The sequence below is a fragment of the Oreochromis aureus genome, linkage group 14 (assembly GCF_013358895.1).
Source record: "Oreochromis aureus strain Israel breed Guangdong linkage group 14, ZZ_aureus, whole genome shotgun sequence".
In the NCBI taxonomy this organism is placed as follows: domain Eukaryota; kingdom Metazoa; phylum Chordata; class Actinopteri; order Cichliformes; family Cichlidae; genus Oreochromis; species Oreochromis aureus.
The window spans coordinates 17,257,020-17,273,162 of record NC_052955.1 but is presented as its reverse complement, the minus strand read 5'-3'; the positions used below and the strand labels follow the sequence as shown (position 1 = coordinate 17,273,162).

Below are 16,143 nucleotides of genomic sequence, written 5' to 3'. Positions count from 1 at the left end.
CTCCTCCTCCTTAAAATATACACACAAAAAACCTAACAATGCTTCCAATGTCCGCTTCTTTCTTTCCTTTTTGTTTCTAAATCAAATTCAAACTTGTTAAGTTTTTCGCATCAGATGGCGTGGACTACAGGAGTCAAACTGTCATGCCACATTTCCATAGGGCAAATATATTCATAGCTGTAAAATGCTGCCGCTCTCTTCGCCATATCTCCAAGTTTCCTGGGAAGTTAGCTTGTTGACCAAGGGTTAAAAGAGGCTGACACTTTCTCCACAATATGAATGTTAATGTATAAACTCTAACCATCTGAGCTGCCTGAATTACTTGCAGTTAGGGCTGTCTGTGCTTAACCGGTCCAGCTACGTGATACTTGCTAGCACGTACTCTGGAGTTTATGTTACCGTCCTGACTAAAGATAGCAGATAGCTAGATTAATAGATGGCTAAATAGAACAACGAAGACCCTTCATTTTCATAATGAAAAGCATGGTGACATGTGTCACTATCTATCCAAGTCACGTCAGCGATCACAAACAGCAACAGCGTGTGCAGACTGGCAGAAAGGAGTGGGCAGTGCCTTGGCAAGTTTCAGTCTGAACAAAGAAGTCAGAAAGGACAAACATGGCAGAAAAAATATCCTGAATAAAAGAAATCTAAAAAGTCTTATCCTTGCAGTTAGTTATGCTACATATTTTTAACTAAATTTCCTGTTTTCTACTTATTATCACGGGGTTTCTCTCCTTTTCACTAAAAACAAAATTTGAAAAAATGCTTCGCTACATGTTATTTTAATGACTTTGTTAAAGTTTATTAGGCTCCAAACTTTGGAGGTTGATTACTGTTTAAAAAAAACTGTTTTTTCAAATAAAAAAAAAGGCTTCTCTACAGGGGTTTAAGCCATCTGGCATTCAATTGGGATTTTCCTTCTATCTTGTTTGACATCAGTGACAGACATAATACGTACACACAAACCTTACAAATTAGTCGACGAGGAGACAAAACCCTAAAAGTGAAGATACTAAACTTGGTAAATGAACACTATCGACATTTTGTATTACAAGACTCAAGAAGAAAATGTATTTCCTTTAGATAATGCAAATACTTCAGTGAACAGCCCGCAGACAACCATCAAGCATGAAAAACTGCTGGGTTTGGGGCCTTGAGGCTCAGCCTCTGAGGTCAACACTCTCTGGCTCTCCTTGGCTCGACTTTGAAAGATTTTACTTTTCATTTAAGGGGGAAAAAAAACTACTTAATATATTCTATAACTGCTCATTATAACTCCAGCGCTATTTTTGAATCTGCACTGTCTAGTTTTTAGTCGAGGAAGGAACGTGGTCTGTGCAGGGGAGCATTAAGTGGGCTGTAATGTCTGTGTGATTGCTGTAACAGCCCTGCTTGGCTTGGCTGGACTGGCCCACAGCAGCAGTCCCTGTCCTGGTTCATTTGGTCGTCTGGTCAGCTGTAAAGACGATTGGAACAGATTGCCAACACTCCCTAGAGAGACTTCAACACCGACTTGGCCAAGAAGCCTCTTGCACACTGCTCCACACGCGTGTGCTCTCACATGAATGCACAGACAGGCCGCTGCAGTAACTTGGGGAGCCCAGTCTTTCCACATTCTTTTGAACTCCCGTTTCAAAAGAGGAAGTCTGCTAACATGTTCGCCCAGCGAAATTTGGCACGGGTAGCCACGTTCGCAGCGAGGAGGAAGAGGCTGCGCTCGACACGAAATGAGCGTCTCTCCATCCTACCGCTGAGGTAATATTAGTAATCGCTGATAAGAGTCACGGGTAAACAAATCCCATTACCAATGGCCATCAGACCCAAGGTGTATGTATGTGTGTTCATCACTCCTAATGAAATTCCTTCCACTCGTCTGCAGGCAGAGAGAGGCCTTCTATCTGACTAATTCACTCTAATTACTCTAATGAGCCACAGGTGATGATACAGTGAGACTGATTAATTAAATGGGAGGCCCCAATCAGGCATGTCTTATTATGCCAATCATATTGACTACAGCCTAAATGAGATAACAGGAGACAGACGCACTTTAATTGAGGTATCAAAACTTTGTGGAATTTCTTATGCCCTCACGCTCCGACGATGACGAGACAGATAGGCTGGTGGAATGACAACAAAGTTATTGTTATGTACACAGTGTGAAGTCGATCTGCAGCTGCCGTCTGTGCTGCCGGGAGCGTACGGTGACCAGGAGTGCACGCCGAGGAGAGAACAGCGCACAAGGATTTGCTTCAGCTCTCCTTCTCTGTAGAATAATTGGGACTGTAACTGCTAGAAACACTTTGTTTACACCCCGTCTGCAGTCACACATGCCAAGTAGACTGCCACTACTCCTTTAGTCCAAACACCATGTAGGTTAACTGCGCCACATTCGGTGCATGTTTTACACATTAATCTAACGGAGTACCACCCTTGAATTCGAGCCAGGCGTTGAAAGGGACAGACAAAAATACATCCGCTTTTTCTCAGTAATATTAACACCATATTAGTCAGACTACAGAGGAGGGTAATGTTAAAAACAAAAAAAACAAAAAAAAACAAAACATATTAGCTTTCTTGTGTTCATTACAACGTGAGAAGCCTTTTCCTGCCTCTGTGCTTGGCAACATGACACAGATGTTTAAGAGATGAAGTTTTCTGTCTTGCCACTGCAGTCACTAATCTTTCCTTTTATCTCCGACATGTCTGAGGCTGTTATGTGGTTATGATAGTAAACAGTAAAGGCGTCTGGAAAGATGTCTTATCTGAAATCTACGAGGCCTACCTTTCAAACTCCCAGCACAGCTTTCCACCTCCTATGCGGCTGACTGTTTTGTATGCCAAACCCACTGTGTGTGGGGGTGGAGTCGCGGGGTGGCAGCTCAGTCAGGAGCGACAGCCACGCTCGCTACAACGACACGGTACATGATCACAGATCACAGGCACGCCCCCTCAAAACACAGCACAACAGCAGCACAGATAAGAGACTTACAATCCTGGCTGCCTGTCTGCCTTTCTACCTTTGACATAGCGGGGTGCACAACTTTAAATGTGCCAGCAGATGCTGTGTTCACAAAACCACACAGAGTTTGAAGACGCAAGTCGTATCTTCCTGAATCTCTGTTTTTTTTTTTTTTGGGGGGGTTTGCTTTTCCTCTCACCCATTGGAGTGAAAGCCACAAAGTTTTCCTCACTACAAGAGTTTTACTGACAAGTGAGGTCGGAGCACTTTTTTTTTTCTTTTTTTTTTTGGTGTGTGCTTTTGTGAAACTGCGTGCACGTCTCTTGTGTTTACGTGCAGAGCGGCTGGGGGCGGGGGTCAGCCTAACACTCTCCATAGTCTAACAAGACGCTTGTGGTCCCTGAGCGTTTTGCTCCTTTTTTTGAACACAGATCCATATCTACCAACAGCACAGGAGCTGTCAAGACTCACCTCAGCGATGCTGACGCAAGCCTGGATCAAAAACAGCCTTTTTACACCGCAGCTTCGTTTGTATTGATCCATGTTTCTCTGCTGAGAGACTGGTTGTTGTTTTATCTCCCCAACATCCAAGCCTTAACTCTCCTGAAGCTTACTGAGAGCTAGTCATTATTTTGCCTGACCTATCATCTGACAAGGGGATTCAGAAGCCCGGCCTGAGCCTAAATACAAATATAATGAGACTAAGATGGTTTCTGGCATGGAAGAAGTGCAGCTCACTTGGTCTCATTTTGCAGAGTTCGAATTTAGCTGGAGGCCTGTGTCACAAAGGGTGAGTGGTGTGGAGTGTGCAATGGGAGGAGAGGGGTATGGCGATATGCTAGGGTGTAATGCATTGGTGAAAGGGCAAGATTTTTCATCCCTGCGTTTACAGGGTGGAACGGCTAGGATATTGAGATCTGAGATAGGATCAGAGGGTAGTGAGCTGTTTCAGCTACGATAAAGGCCACGCATTACAAACACAGCGCTGATAGAGAGAGAGAGCGAGAGAACCAGAGAGACATAGAAAGAGAGAGAGGGTGAGAGTATCGCACCTCTCATCCCTGAATTAATGCCTCCATTCTGCCAGGAAGCCATTCTGTGCCAGTGAGAGGAGATTGGGGAGGGGATGAGTGCACAGATACGGACTAAAAAATGGAAACTGCGATCATGGAGAGGGGCGATAGGGATTAATCAAGTCTGGAAGAAGAGTGTGGCTCTTCAGGCCCGGTAGCACACACACGAGCCCGGGGCCCGACAATTTTAGAGTGCCGCCATTACTTCAAATGACTTCAAATGCAGGTACGAGCAACAATTGGCGGATAATTGGGTTTTTTCCTGACTCGGACCTGGCCATTTGGGAGGGGTGACTACACACCCAAGCGCGGCCGGTGGCACAGGCTGTGCCTAAATTGTTTCATAAAGTTAAGGCAAACAGCCTGTGTTACTTGAATTAAAAACAAGTATGTTCATTTCCCTGATATTTTTGGCAATTTGATAAATAAAAATGTATTTTAAGCTTGGAAAGATTAAACCCCCACTTAAAATATTTTTATCACAGTCCCAGTGAATTTCTTTTGGTGGAAGGCCCAAACCTCTTCAGTGGAAGCCAGAATGTTTTATATGCAAGGTTAAAAAAAAAACCCTGATAATGACAAAAAAAAAAAAAAAAAAAAAAAATCACAGGTGCAAGATAGCAGTGTAACGGTGCAAACGTCCACACCTTTTTAGCTTTCAAAGTCTGTGAGCTCTGACAATGGAGCAGTGTTCAAAGTTCCTCTAATTCAGTTAAGATTTGATCTGTTCTCAATTCGTTAGCCTATTTGATTTGTTGTAATTCACTTTGACTTCCATATAAGGACAAGGAGCAGCTTCGCGCTGTTTGCACAGTTACAAGACAGTGAAAAGAAAAAAAAAGAGAGAAAAAAAAAGGTGTGCATCACTCTCATGTGCCTCTGGTACATTAAATCCCTGCTCTGCGTGATGCCCTTTTTCCACATTTTAATTTAGCCTTGTCTATCTGTTGTATCCAGTAATTTTCTAGACGCCTGATGACACATCAGCGTGAGCTGTGCCACAGCCTATAAACGCAGCATGTTGATTTCTTCGCATAAATTAAAAGCATACATCAAAATGCCTCATTAGTTTAGACATATCTGTATGTCGAGACTCTTTAATGTGTCCAGTCTGTGCTGTCACTACTTTCTAGTGTGGCCTTGCGTCCTGACTGAGTTTGACACCCATGGTCTATACAATCAACGTCAACAGAACATGTCCCGAGGCTTAGTCTTACTCAGCCTTTATGAGTAAGAGTTTGCTCTGTTCTGCTTGCATGACTTTTGAGAGGAAAAGGCAGAGGAACACAGTGCGAAAGAGAGAATGAGCATAGCTAATCCTTACAGTAATGACAGAATAATTAGCTTGCGTTAGGCTAAGTAATGGGTTGTAATTATATCATTTATTCTGTGTTGAGAGAATGTGATATAAAGCCTGCACAATGAAGGAAGAGGAATTGAGCTCAGTGGGAAGTAGGATGGAGCATGTGTAAGAGCTCAGGCTCTTTCTATTGATTGATCCAAACATCAAACGAACCACTAGAGTAATGGGGGGAGTGAAGGACAGCTAAAAGCTATTTGGAGCCTTCACTGCATAAAAGACTTGACCTGTTCCACACAGCCTACATATCAAAACCATCAAACAGCAATCAATAGACCAAAGCGGTCAACTCAACAAACCGTCACCCTACTAAAACATCAAACCCCCGGCCCAAGCGTCAGATGATAGGCTACACTCAGCTTATCCATTACCATCAGATAAAGAGGAGATAAAACACAGAGCCTAATCCTTTCATGTGTCGTGACAGCCACAGCAGCCTCCGAGGCATTCCTTCAGTCTGGCTCTCAAATAGTTTTATGGCGGAAGGCAGCCATTCAGTCAGCCAGCCAGGGCTGTTCTGGTCTGTTTGTCTTATTTCACAGTTTACACGCTGTTTTATAGGTAGTTATTATGGTCGCCATGGTGATGCCATACGTTTTTATGGTCTTTTGGTCTGAGGGCAGAGAGTGTAATAAACAAAAAAAACACACACACACGCGAAAACAAAGACTCACAAAACACACTCCTGCTGTGGAAAGGTCTCCCGTCCCTCCCTTCCTCCCTCCCTCACTCTTTATCAGTCGCGCCAAATGCCTATCTCTCCTACTTTCTGCTTCATGTGAAACATGGATAGGCTAGCGTAGATTTGTCCTCACTCATTCCACATCTGGAGCTGATCAGAGGGCCTCCTGGAAGTTGAGGCCTCTGGGCCTATTAATAACCATACCACTGAACTCAGGGTCAGACAGCAGTCAGCGGATGAGCCTGTGTCTACTAAACACAGTCCCTTCCCCCTTCCTCAAGAGGCAACTCTCACTTTTATTTTTTCCCCCCCGTTTTTAAAAGCTCAGCAATGTACAGCCAATTTTATGCCTTTTAACTGGGGCACACACAGACTCCTCCAACTCGAGCAGGAGCTCACAAATTATATGCAAAGAGCTAAACAACGCCTAGCGTTTCAAACCTCTCACCTCGGTAATTTAGCTTTAAAACTAAAACAGATACGCGGCAGGAAAACCGCCTGGGTAAACTGTGACACCGTTTTCTCTCCTCATCTCTTTTTCACCCCCATTTTCACACAAGTTCAAGTTCAAGGAGGCTAGACAGATGGTGAAGTCATCATCTGTTAGCTCTAAAGGTTAGGCCAGTCAGACAGCCCAGGTCATACTGGGGTCTTCAGGGTCAGAGTTCATCCCAACCCTGGCTCCAGTCAGACAGCTGCTCAGGTCAAAGGTCGGGAAGAGGTTAACGTACCGTCTGAGGACGCTCAATGAATTTAGCCGATACAGGAAGTTCTTCGTATACAATTTCCCAAAGCCATGGACCAGCCTTTAACTAGGGTTAAAGTAGCAAGGACCCACTGCATCCACTGATGTCCACTATAAATAAAGTTTTCACTTCATTAACATGACTCAAATTAGAAATATTTCTTTTGTGGTTCACCTCAACAGCACACAAATTCTTCTGACTTCAACAAAAGTTCTGCCAACCTAAGAAAGAACTAAAAGTAAACCAGTGAACACTGTATCAAATGCTGAAAACCATTTGTTAAGCACAACCCACCCCCATGCAACACACACACACACACACACACGCACGCACGCACCTGTGAATACAGGGTAGTTGAATCATCATAATCGGTGGTAGTTTTCTGCTGAGCCCAGCCAGCAGTCTGTGTTATTTTTAGAGGGCTGACACAGAAGCAGGCCGTCCATTTACTCCGTGAGCTGGCAGCAGGACCATCGCAGCTCTGGTTGCTTTTAAACTACCAAAATGGGAATGAGCTCAACACAAACACAGCAAAGGTGTGGACACTTACTGAAATTAAGTTAGCTCATATTCAGAGCCATTACTTAAACATTAGGGGCCTTATACCATAAAACTGTGCACGGAAAAAAAAGAGCCTAAATCCACACACAGCTACTGAGGGACAGGCAATCAATAAAACTCTTTACCTAATCTAACATCTATAACCGGCTCCTTATTAAAACATGCCATTTCTAGCCCTCATATTCTGGGAGAATAAAGGCTAGAAAGTGTACAGAAAAGAAAAACAATAAATTTCTACACCTATTCTTAGATTGATGCAATGAGTCCAGCAACAAAACCCCTGATGGACTGAATAAGAAAGTGAAAAAGGAGACTGTAACGGAAAGTAAATTGGAGTGAGAGCCGAGTCTAAAGGGTGAAGGCTTTTCCCACCTGACTCCACTGATGTATTGAGCCTTAGGGCCGGCTATGGATCTAGCAACTGAAGCCATGATTGACATTGAAAATTACACAGAGTGAGCTATTAGCAGATAGCTGCCCATATCATAATTCAATCCCTTCACCATCAAAGTGCACCAATATCATAATTCAATACCGAGAACCATTAGCCCGCAGCATACCAATATCATAATTCAATCTAGAGGCCATCAGCCCTTGCCAATATCATAATTCAATACTTGGACCATTAGGACACACCAATAGGCCTATTAGAATTCAATACCTATGGTCAATGATCTAACAGGACACTGATACCGGTGTCATGAGTTGACATGGGATAAGGTCTGCATAAGGCTCCTCAGACCCTATTTAGCTGAGACGCCTTGATAACAGTGAGATAAACAGCACTAAAATTAGGTAGGACAAGTGGTTCACCAATAGCTTGGATACAGCAGTCAAGTGAAGGCCACAGAATAACAGGGTTTTGGCCTTAATCCAAAAGAAAGAAGAAAAAGAAAATCACCAGGGCCATGACAGGTTTTTAGGTTTTTAAGTGGGGATTTATTTACTCAAGATGAAAGTAGGTTTTTATTTATTAAAAGACCAAAAAAAATAAGAGGAAAATGCAGTCTGCTCTAGATTAAGGCAACACAGACTCTTTGCATTAAATATACGTGCACCAGCCGTGCTTCTGTGTGGAGTCACCCCCCCAAAAGGCCCACTTTGAGGCAGGAAAAACCCTGGAGTCTCTGCTGCAGAAACTGATTTTGACACACTCGTGTAGAAGTACATTAGTCAAACCGTTAAAAAACATGGCCCCCAGTGTGTGACCATCTGCAGTTGGGCTAAATTATCACATTGTGGTACCTTGTGGAAATGAGACTCCATTTCGTTTTCTGGTCTGCTGCCTCTGTTTATGTTTCCATGTTAACATCTTGTTTAAACTCTTCGAAATGCCTCAAATCTCACCCAGACGCTTCTTGCCGGGTCATCAGAAATCTGCTACTTAACAACCAATCAAATAGCTTCTAAAAGCTCAGATTTCCTCAGCTGCTTTAAGTCATTTTTTTCACAAAAGCATTATTCACGGGGGGTGGGGGGGTGGGGGGTTCTCACCACACATTTCTGAGGTTACCACGCTTAATTGTAATCTTCATTTATTGCATGTGGAGTGGAAAATGACTCTGGAGATTGTAAAGTACAGCAAAGACTAAAAAACACAATTACTTGAATGACAGAAGATCAGGGAATGGAGGAGATTAAAATAGCTTTACAGTAGCGCCCCTAAATGTTGTTTGACAGGTACACATTAAAAATATGAGGTTCAATCTGTAGGTCACGTGCATGTAAAAACATCACATCAGGCCACCGTCATGAAGGTTAGATCATTAAAAACATATGGGAGGTATGTAAAACATATGTAAGAACAAAAGTGACCAGGAAAAAAAAAAAAAAAGGGTACGAGTGGATTGCTTTGTTATAAAAGTGGATCTAAGCCTCCAGTCGCCGTTCACCTCCCTCTCTGCATTTTGACTTTCGCAGCAAACTCAAGACAAGACGCATTTCCCTCTCGGGAATGCAGGATTTCTGTTTACTGAAAACCTTAGGCTTAATATTACAAGATGAACACCAGACTCTGCAGGAATACATCAGCCTCTGAGGCGCCGTTTCAAGTGCGCGCTTGATTTTTAAATAAAGTGGGCATCATCCTGGAACAAGTGGAAAGAGCCAGTATATTCCACAGCGAGCCTAAAGAGAAGTGTCCGCTCACAGTAGCCCCTTGCTCTCTCTGCTGGAATACAGAGCAGCGCGATAATGGATGCTTCTGTCATGAGATACGGTGAAACTCTATGATGCTGTAGGTGAGAGAGACTCCAAGTGGGTCTGTAAATAATGCCTGCCACTTGAAAATAGGTCTCTGCAAACTGCCCCCTTATGCTCTTGCTGCTGGTTGTTGGGTGTAAGTTTTTGTATTATGCAGTGAAAAAAAGAAAAAGAAAAAGCAGGAAGGCGGAAGATTTTTACATGATTATTGGCCCACATTTTGATCCTGGATAAAGTTTCTCTAAATATTATCACGGCTTCCAAACCTTACAGTGATACTGTTAAGGGTGCAAGCTGCTGATCTGAGCTGGTAAACATATTGCCTACAAAGAGTTATAACAGAGATTTTATTTACTGCTGATGTATGAAAACACTTTTTTAATATATTGACACCCTTATGTTTGTGATTTATTTGCGTGGTTTAAGTAGTTTAGTGTTTGAGCTGAATACACACTGATAAAGACAGAGATTGGTAAAAATGCATTCCCTAATATTCAGAAATTATACCTCACATACTCACAAACTAACACTATAAAAACCAGGGAGTATATTAAGCCCCAAAGGCATAACTTTTGTAAGAAAAACAAGAGAAAATGTGAGGAAATTCGAACATTTTCATGTCATATCCATGCCCTGCGCTCAAATCATAGCAGATTTTCCGTTTTACTTCACATGTTTTCAACATAATAAATAGCTTTGTTGTCTTGGGTTAAACAAAACTGATCTTTAATGTAATTAAACCGTAGTACCACAATGGAATTACTATAAAGGAGACAATTATTTTATTTGGTTTTTGGTTTTCTGATCGAAAGAGGGAAAAAAAATGACAAAGATGAACACAAAAACACGATGTTATATTTTTATCCCAAGCAGAGACTTTTTCAAAAAGGTAAAAAATCTGTTTGGTGCGCACTTTTGCATAAAGCCTGAATTGAGAGCTGCTGACTCCATCTGTTTGGCTGCCCCTATTTTTAGACTCCTGTTAAGTGCTTTGTATCTTTTGTTCAAACATCAGATGACACTGGTCCAAATTTCATTTACCCTGCCAAAGTTAAAAAAAACCAAACAAACAAAAAGAAGAAAAAAAAAGTCAGATTATGCCTCTCATGCAGTAATATATTTAGTTTTTATAATAAATCGGATAAAGTGAATCTAAAGTAGACACTCGTCTCTTCGATTCAGAGGGAGGGTGAAGAAAACCGAGCCCGAGAGTGACGTACGCTTAATCGCTGAGGAGTTGGGGAGTATGGGCCTCTGCTGAGAATTAACCAGTGATAAGGTCCATGAAAAGTTTGAGTTTTATTTCCTCCCCCTGACTTTTCCGAGAGCTGCACCTTGTTGTCTCCACACGTTTACACTATAACCTCTCAGAAAGTAAGATGACAAAGCTTCCCACCAGAGTAGACGGAGGACAGCCCAAAGACCTGACATGCACTCGTCCTTCTGTCTGACTCATGCTTAGTCGCTCACCACCCACCGACACACAGTGAAACCTCAGTCCCAATGCCAGGTTTTGTCACTGGGCAGAGAAGCAGTTGGCTACAGTAAAAGCATGACGTGATGCCCCCCTTCCTCTATGCTCCCCCAGCCTGTGCAGCAACAGAGGGGTAAAAATATCCCACCAGTGAGTTCAGACAACCAGCTCATAAATTAACACTAAAACTCCTGCAGACAACAGCGAGCCAGTCGCTGAGAGATTTAAACCACTCAGGTTGCCACTGACCATGGCTCTGGGATCAACTTACAAAACCCTTTTCCAAAATTTACCCATTAGGAGGTGGTGAATAAGAACTGGGGTCTATATCAGCTTTCATCCAAGTCACTATTTAGCTGTCCGCTAACATAGTGAACTATTTTTCAAAATGGCTCTGGGGGTGCGTTGTTCCAGGAAATGTTATGAGGTGAGATGTAGGCTATTAGGCCTAAATTGGGAATTGTGTATAACAGAATGGTCTGTTCCTAATTTTCCTCGCTTTCACAGAAAATACACAAAGCATAGGTATATAGGCCCAGCTATTCACTCATATCTTATTAAGGCTCGCCTGTAATGAAGCGCAATCTCTCACCGCTCTCAAGCAGAAACCCAATGTTCCAGCAAACTGCTTGACTGGGTCAAAAAAAAAAGGAAGAAAAAAAAAAGGAAAAGGAAAAAACAACAGGAGAGAAGAGTGATGATCCCCTCTAAAGAAACTCAACTCTGTAATGGACGGACAGGGATTACAGACGTTAAAGCCTCCTCCATCTGTAATTCACTGTCACCCTGCCATCATCTCTGAATCACTGATCCACTTTGCAAGTGTGCAAGACCTTGCTAAAAGCATCACTGTTGCACCCATTTGTGTTTGTAGTGGTGGTGGTGCTGGTGCTGGTGGGGGGGAAAGGGAAGGGAAGGGAAGAGAGGGAGAGAGAAAAAAAAAGGCATGCAGAGAAGACAAGTTAACAGCTCGCTGTGCTGTTTCAAAGCACTCTCTGTCCTGTAACAACCACCTAGCTAGTTTCTCACACAGGGAATGGGACACACTGATCAAATAGGATTTTAATGAACATCAGCAGTCGGAGCCTGAGGAATACACGCTATGATGGCTTAAAGCTACTGACATCTAGCTTGAGTTGGATTTTCATCATCAAAAGAAACAAGAAAAGAAAACATTCCTTTGCTGGTGCTTCTCGCACAGACGAATCAGGCTGCGAGTCTAAGTGTACGGCGCGAACTGCCCGTCGATTACAAGGAGAGGGAAGCAAATTCGAAAGCAAGTGGCTGACAGGGCCGTGTGTAGACCATGATCATATCATGCTAACCCCCACATTATCCTCCCAAAAAGAAGAAAAAAAAATGGATAAGAAAAAGGTCCTTATCTGAAGGCTTTCCTCTAGGAGCCTCTCAGTGGGAGGGAGAGTAAATAAGATGTCATCAATAATAGACAGTGAATGTTCTGCTCTCTCTCACACACACACACACACACACACACCAGCTCCGACTGATTCCTATCCTGCAGACAGGCCTGCCAACCGCCAGCCTTTTTGCACACGCTCAGATTCACTGTCCTGACTAATCGCTTGTGATAGGGGCCTTTGCCATAATTACCCAGGGCCTTATCACAAACTTATGCGATGCATTTTTCATGTCCTGGCTGCTGGCAGTGCCTTCACTGTCCGTGCTGGCAGTCAATCTACGAAAAAAAGACTGATCTCAGACAAATTCACACACACATGTACACACACCAGTTCAGAGTGGGCAGAATAGGTGAGAGCAGGGTGAAGGGCCAGAGGAGAAAGAGAGAGAGAGGAGAGGAGAGAGAGGAAAAAAAATATAAAAGGAAGGGAGGGGGAGGGAGGAGAAGGAGCGAAAGATTGGAAAGGAGCAGGAAGGGGGTGGGAGATAGATAGTGAGGAAAGACAAGAGAAAGCAGTCTCAATTTTTTTTTTTTTTTTTTTACATAATGCATGAACAAGGGGGCATGAGTAGGAGGACCGAACAGGATCAAATAAATAGGAGAAGTGAAGCCTTGATGATGTGGCGTAAGTGCAACACAAAGCCCCGCTGGGAAGACTTGTTCACTGTCCTTTTGTCTACCCAGTCATAGGGGCATCATGACCTAAATAAAAGTTTAAACCCCAAAGCCCGTGCGGTTTGCAAAATAAATGTATGAACAATTGGGCCAAGCCTACATAATGCAATCTTTATGTTAATGACGACGGCAACTGGGGCTACTAATATTCATAAAACTGTGATTTAAAATTCAGCAATGCATGTAAAATGCCACGGGAAAACACAACAGTGCCATTGTCTACACGTCTTGTGATAGGTCAAACACGCTCTAATATACACAGGCTATATTCACGCACTGAATAAGGCCCAATATTTTCCTCGTACACCCCCCCCCCCCCCCCTTCTTTCTTTCCCTTCCTGTGCCACGGATCTATCTCCTCCGTGCACGCCGAGATTAGCGAGCGTGCGCGCGCGCGTGCGAGCTCGAGCGTGCGAGGCTGGGACATTTCTGGGAGTTGATCATAATCACAAGGTCATGATCTATCACATTTCCAACGTTCGTGTTTTTAATTGCGTCGCGTCAACAAACACTGTCCCGTCCTGTCCACTTCCCACAGACGTGGCAACGTCTGTGAAAACCTCACTGTGTATATAATTGCCGTCAGGGGAAACCGAGAAAAAAAAAGACGGCCGAATTCATCAAGCATAATCTCTGACACGACTTTAACATAAACTGTTTCACAGCCGTTAGCCGATAAGGTTGCTAATGTTCCCGTTCGCTTTCAACTAAACTTGCCGATATGACAGTTAAAAGCAGAGGGGGGAAAACACAACTAAAAACACTGTTTTGTGTCTGTGCTGCCCGTCTCAACGGTTGGTGTCACCACAGCGCCACCGTATATTGAGTCGCACTTATTTTTCCCCCCCTCCGAAATTATCCAACCTTACAACGGCTAAAGCGTCGGGCTAACTACGGCTACTGGCTCCGGTAAAAGTTGTAGAACACGCAATAAAGATAGCCAGCCGAGAGCTTTCCGCTAAAGCGCCGCCGTTTGGCTTTTATTTCGGCGCATCCCCGCGGCGTCGCCCCGGCTTGCCCAGTTGCAGTGTCCGATCGATGTTGAATTGAACAAAGAGGATCAATTTCTGATCAGCGAGAGAGCCACTTTCATCAATGTGAGGAAGAGGTCTTGAATTCTCTTCCGAAACACCTCCGAGGCGGTCGCGGAAAAAGACCCGAAACCCGGCCGCCGAAAGAGGCGAGGGGGGCGAAACGAAAAGAAGCGGAGGCGATTTAAACAGAGGTTGAACTGACCTGTAGTTGTTGTAAGTCAAAGCGCTTCCAATATTGAAACATCGATCCTGCATTGGCCGCCATCTTGAGACATATTGAGACAGGAATGAGATGCTGATAGAGAGCGCGGGGGTTGGAGTTCAGTGGAGAGGACCGGGCGGCCGGAACACCCGGACCGGATCACATCCGCTACCCGCCCCTGCAGCAGCTGGCTCACGGAGCGGAGTCACCTTCCAGGAGTGTCACCTTAATAACGCCATTATAATTGCTTAAATAGCATTTTATCAACATTGAGATATTACAGGTAAACAAGCGAATCGGCATTAAATTACTCCTAATTTTATCGCGCTGAAATAGGCGAAGTTGTTCAGCGCCAGATGAGCCCGTGGTTCGTGCTGTAGCTTGTTTTTAATCAGTGTGTGTGTGTGCGTGTGTGTGTGTGAGTGTTACGGAGAGCAAAGATCATACAAAAATAATGCCAGGAGGCTACTTGGAAGCCATATCTAAGATAAATAAATAAATATATCCCATCGGGGGAAGCAGCCACGACCAGTGTTTCCTCTGACTTTACTGTGCTGGAAGATCATTTAAAACCACAGTTAAATTTTTTTAACATTTTTATTTTCATTTTTTTTTACACCTACAGTCAGTGTGCCTGCAAATAAAAAACTCAACTTCTTTTCAGTGGTAGTTTATGCATTTTCTTTACATCAAAAAAATAAAACTTTTATTATTCAAGTAGCACACAACTTGTGTTTGCAGTGCTAGAAAAGTTAACATGTGCCAAAGTCAGCTGCAAAAATATGGCTCACCGTGAATTTAAGCATAATTTAATTCATTAGGGTTACTAAACATAGAATAGAGTGGGTGGGGGCAGGGGGGGATGTAACTCTAAATATATGGCCACAATTATCTCAGTTAAATGATCTGTTGCAAATGTTTTGTTTTTGTTATGAAAAGATTGGATCTAGTGTACAAATAGTAAAGAACTGGTAAAAAGATGAAGTGGCCTCCAGCTCTTGAGCAGGTTATTTCTTTTAGTTTAGTTTTCTCAGTTTGCAATAATTCGATTAAGGACATGAGCCTTCAGTTTAAGGAATTCTTCAGCGGCACAGATATTAATCAGATTAGTTAATCAAATAAGCTTGTTGTGCTGTTAATCCAGTGAAGTCAGCGCTGCAGCATTCAGCCCAGTGGTCACAGTGTCACTGTGCATGTATATCGTTTGTTGATGCGACCTTGAGCAATGCACTGAACCCAGGCTGCTCCTGAGGCGTCACTCCTGCTGACCATGTCCTCTGACCCTCTCGGTGTGTGGACGTGCCTCAGAGGGATATGCAAAGAATTTCTAATTACACTGTATGTATGGGGTGCCCTAAATTCCTGTGTCAAACTGCACCGCCTCGTTCACCTTAAAACGCATCACGCCTCGGCTTCAGGCTCTGCACACCAAACCAGAGCCGAGCTGCTCAGGTTTATCAGGGTGACACATCTGCTCTGCACATTGTTTTCATTTTTAGCACTTTGTGGCTTCCCAAATTTGACTTGTTGAGTGTGTTTTGAGGCCTGGCAGTGTGGAAAATCCACGCCTGCATTCACACTTTGGAGGGTTTTGTTGTTGTTTTTTTTTTTTCCTTGAACGCTTGGAGCATTTAACAAAAATATTTCATAGCTTTACCCCCCACCCCTGCCCTCAATCATTTTCATTTCTTTACAGCCATTGCACTCTAATTGCTTTGACTAAAAATAACATGAGAATTTGCCATAGATAAT

General features: G+C 43.4%; 1 protein-coding gene across 3 annotated transcripts in view; it reads right to left on the bottom strand.

The window, feature by feature from the left end:
• cux1b (cut-like homeobox 1b) overlaps positions 1-14,549 on the bottom strand; it is a 62,442-nt gene extending 47,893 nt beyond the window's left edge. For all 3 annotated transcript variants that reach the window (XM_031743977.2, XM_031743975.2, XM_031743976.2), the window contains exon 1: positions 14,392-14,549. In XM_031743977.2, coding sequence (XP_031599837.1) covers positions 14,392-14,454 — 63 coding nt within the window. In that variant the 5' untranslated portion in view covers positions 14,455-14,549. The remainder of the gene's footprint in view (positions 1-14,391) is intronic.
• Between the last annotated feature and the right edge of the window lie 1,594 nt (positions 14,550-16,143).